Below are 4,602 nucleotides of genomic sequence, written 5' to 3'. Positions count from 1 at the left end.
TTATCTTATGGAGATCCTGGCCCCCATACTTGATTAATTCTGCAGTTATATTATCAATCCCAGCTTTTTTATTATTCTTAAGTTTTCCTATAGCATCTGTAATTTCCTCTGGAGTTCGTGCCTCCACATCATTATTTCCCTCTATCGCCAATTCACCCACTGGGTTATGATGTGGTGGCAGATTGAAAAGCTCCTTTAAGTATTCTATCCACCTCTTTTGTATTTCTTATTTTCCAATAATTATGCTACTTTCTTTATTACTGATTAAGTTCATTCTTGGCTGGAGTCCATTTCTCATCCTTTTAATTCCCTGAAATTGCTTTCTCGTTTTTCCATGCGCTCTATTTTCTTCAATTTCTCTCAATTCTTCTCCTACCTTCTCTCTTTTCTTTCTTCTGTTTGTGATTGTTGGTAAATTTCTAGGCACTCTTAAATCTTCTTTCTAATCAATGTTAGCCGTGTCTTCTATCAATTTCATCCTACAGTATTTCCTTCTTTCAGCAGCACTTCTACACTCTTCATCAAACCAATCATTCCTTCTATGTGCATTGATACATGTTCCTAGAGATTCCATAGCAGCATCAGTCACAGGTTACTTTATTGTCTCCCAGTCGATGTTATTTCCAGTAGTTCAAATGTATTTTGTACATTTATGGCATAGGCATTTCTTACGTCTGTCTCTTCTAGTTTTCTATATTTGGTCTGATGGTTTTTATTGTTGTCAATCTTTTACTTTTCTATATAACTGTGAGCTTTCCAACCACTAACATAAGATCAGAGTCACAATCTGCACCTCTGAAAGCCCTAGCATCAAACAGAGTTGATATAAATTTATTTTTAATCATTATATGGTCAATTTGATTTATAGTGTTACCATCAGGTGATATCCAAGTTCCTTTATGGGAGTACTTATGGGGAAATATAGTAACTCTGATGACCATAGAGTTTTGGAGTGCAAATGATGCCAATCTAATCACATTATCATTGCTTCCTTGATGAAGACTATGGAGGCTGATAGTGCCTTGGAAAGCATTTACCTCTTTACCAATTTTTGCATTCACATCACCCAAAATTAACCATACATCGTGTCGTGGTATTTGGCCTTTTTCAGATTGTACAGGATCATACCATTTATCTTTTTCAACTTCATCTGTTATCTCTGTGTATGCATGTAAGCATAGAATTGGTATGTTAAACCACTTTGCATTCAGTCTAATTTTTGCTCTTCTGCTGGATATTAGGGTGAATTCCATAAGTGCTCCATATGCTCTCTTACTTGGATAGATACCAGCTCGCTCTACGCGGTCACCATCATCTCGTCCACTGTAAAGTATAACCCCCCTCTCCTGATCCAGCTTTCCTATTCCTGTCCATCGGATTTCTTGTAAGGCTGCAATGTCAATTCTATATTTGGCCAATTCAGGTTCTAAAACTTTAGCAGCTCCCACTTCGTAGATTATTCTTACGTTCCATGTGGCAATTCTTAGTGGTCTTTTCCAATTCATAATCCTTTATGGGGTTCCAGTGTCATCGACATTAAAGGCCATCTGGTTATTCACAGTCAAAGTTTCAGTCACGAGTGGTAGTTTTACAGATAGGGGGTGTGAGCCCCAATCCAACCTACAAAGCAGGATTTGGACGTATAAGTTAGTACCTCCTAGTTACCTATTATCCCCATTTGGTTACAGGGAGCTCCACTCTCTCCCCAGGCAGATATACTAGTCGGAACAATCCATCGCACCACGACAAGGTTAAGTAGGTTCTTGGCTTGATGGTGACCGACCCATCAAAGCTGTGATGGTATATATATATATATATATATATATATATATATATATATATATGTATTTATATATATATATATATATATATATATGTATATATATATATATATATATATATATATATATATATATATATATATATATATATATATATATATATCGTGAGCAGACAGAACGCCTAATGACATAATGCCTAAGGACAGAATGCCTAAGGACAAAATGCCTAATTTCCCAACACGGACAAAATGCCTAATGGATAAAATGCCTAACATACAAAATGCCTAATGGACAAAACATCTAAAAAGGGATAAAAAAGTGAACTAGATAGCTTAGCACTCTATAAAGTACTGATCTCGGCCAAGGCGGCTTAGATTACTTCATACTGCTATGAAATTCAATGACTCTAGCATATATTTGGCATTATGGAGGACTTATAGATATGGATGCGAATGATTGTTAGAGTTTTTTTTTTTTTTCAATTAAATTATTACAGGTGATTATACTGGCACTACACAAACCTCGTTTTTCACATATCCAATATGTACGTCGTTCTTTTCCCCTGTTCATGATGTATGCATATCCTTCATATTTTAGATTTTTCCTCCTTTGTTACTAGTGATAATTTCCTTTTTGCACTGAAAGGGTTCTTACAAAAAATTAAATGGTTGATAAAGAAATTTGGTTAGGGAAAAGAATTGTAAGTTTTTTTTTCTGCCTTTCAAACTGCAAAAAGAAAAGTAAAATGAACAACAGCTTTTTGGGTGGTTGTATGGGTTTTAACTGTAAGATCTTTACTTATCCCGAATAATTGATTTAAAAATGCTAAATTAGATCCTTTTGCCTGGTAGGTGTTTAGTCCAATAGGCACTTTATATATTAGGCATTTTGTCCATTAGGCATTATGTCTGTTAGGCATTTTGTCCGTGTTGAGGAATTAGGCATTTTGTCCTTAGGTATTCTGTCCTTAGGCATTATGTCATTAGGCATTCTGTCCTACTACCGTATATATATATATATATATATATATATATATATATATATATATATATATATATATATATATATATATATTTATATATATATATATATATATATATATATATATATATATATATATTTATATATATACATGTACATATAGAAAGTTTTTTATGCTATTTAAACGGAAACAATAAACTGTAATTTTTACAGTGATAAATAAACAAGTGATAAATAAGAATTATTTCTTGACAGTCGGGTCAGTATACAATGTTTTATAACCATACGGAAAGAGGAGACATAAGAAAGAAACTGTAGGTAACATTTGAATTCCTACGGAAAATAATGATTATGAATGTAATAGTTCTCAATGAATTTTTCCTATAAGTACAAATAATTATGCAGAACAAATACTGGAATGGGGCTGCACTCTCCTTGAAAGCCATTTCATTTGTTTATTCTTTTTTTATTTTTTTTTCTTAGAAATTACATCGACTGTAAATACAAAGTGTTGAAAAGTTTTTTTTTCTCTTTTGAAATTGAATAAGAAATTACTTTTGAACCCTTCCATTTTATCTTTCGGAAGAAGAGGGTACTTCCCTCTCGAAACGTATTGTATTATCCAATGTTCAAGAATTTCTTTTTAACTCCTAACTTTATTACCTCTTTTGTTAGAACACTTTTCCATAGTACAAGTTTTAAAGAACCGTTTTTTATCTGTAAAAATATCAGTTACATGAAAATCAATGTTACTCTTTGTTCTAACCGAATATTCTCCTTATAGGGAGAGTGATGCACAGTCGATATCTCTATATCAGATCCATACGATCTAGACAAATGCTTACTAATAGAGTAAGCGTGCAACAATATATTCACTACAAAAGCTTAAAAAAAGAATGATAAATATATGAGAATGCTAAGAAATATTTGTAAGCCTTTTTTTCGTTTTTTGAAAAAGCAAATTTTCTCTCTCTCTCTCTCTCTCTCTCTCTCTCTCTCTCTCTCTCTCTCTCTCTCTCTCTCTCTCTCTCTCTCTGTAAGTGCACAATCAAAAGAAATTATAAACGAGCCTGGTATATATGTCTATATGTGTCTTTTTTGCGATAAAAAAAATTACTTTTAGTGAGATTAAAACAGAAGAAGCATATGGTACAGTATCGATCTTAAGTCAAATGCACATATCTACATCACTTGTTCGACTGGAGTTTAACAATGAAAAGTTTAGAAGTGTCTATCAGTTCAAATGTTACATGATGAACAACGCCAAAATTCTTTATTATTCGGACCTGAATAAAAAAAAAAAATCATTCAGCCATCTGTAATGGAGATTGAAGTGGATAATACAGTATATGTAGTAAATTTCGTCACAATATGGCAAGTCGTATTGATATTTCTTCTGTGTTCATTATATTCTTCATACGGTATATCCATTAATTCATAGCCTTTCTGAGTGTTATACACATCCGATTTTCCTGTTAAAGTTTTTAGTTCATCTGTGTTTTATCATGCAAATATTATATACATGTATATATATATATATATATATATATATATATATATATATATATATATATATATATATATATATTTATATATATATAAATATATACATATATATATATATATATATATATATATATATATATATATATATATATATATATATATATATATATACACACATATATATGTATATATATATATATATATATATATATATATATATATATATATATATATGTATATATATATATGTGCATCGGTGTATAAATTACTAAAGCTGACACGTTATGAACACAAAACATACATTTAGCCCCGAAAACAAAATGAAAGACTTGAG

General features: G+C 31.2%; 1 protein-coding gene across 1 annotated transcript; it reads right to left on the bottom strand.

The window, feature by feature from the left end:
* Positions 1-737: 737 nt before the first annotated feature.
* LOC137643185 (craniofacial development protein 2-like) lies at positions 738-1,505 on the bottom strand. The gene has a single exon (XM_068376034.1). The coding sequence runs from the start codon at positions 1,503-1,505 to the stop codon at positions 738-740; it is 768 nt and encodes a 255-aa protein (XP_068232135.1).
* Between the last annotated feature and the right edge of the window lie 3,097 nt (positions 1,506-4,602).

The sequence above is a fragment of the Palaemon carinicauda genome, chromosome 6 (assembly GCF_036898095.1).
Source record: "Palaemon carinicauda isolate YSFRI2023 chromosome 6, ASM3689809v2, whole genome shotgun sequence".
NCBI classification, from domain to species: Eukaryota; Metazoa; Arthropoda; class Malacostraca; order Decapoda; family Palaemonidae; genus Palaemon; species Palaemon carinicauda.
Note: the sequence above shows the minus strand (reverse complement) of the source record. Positions and strands in the feature narration are given on the sequence as shown.

Excerpts from the sequence above, each read along its gene's own strand:
- LOC137643185 (XM_068376034.1), bottom strand. The coding sequence starts at position 1,505 with ATGAATTGGAAAAGACCACTAAGAATTGCCACATGGAACGTAAGAATA.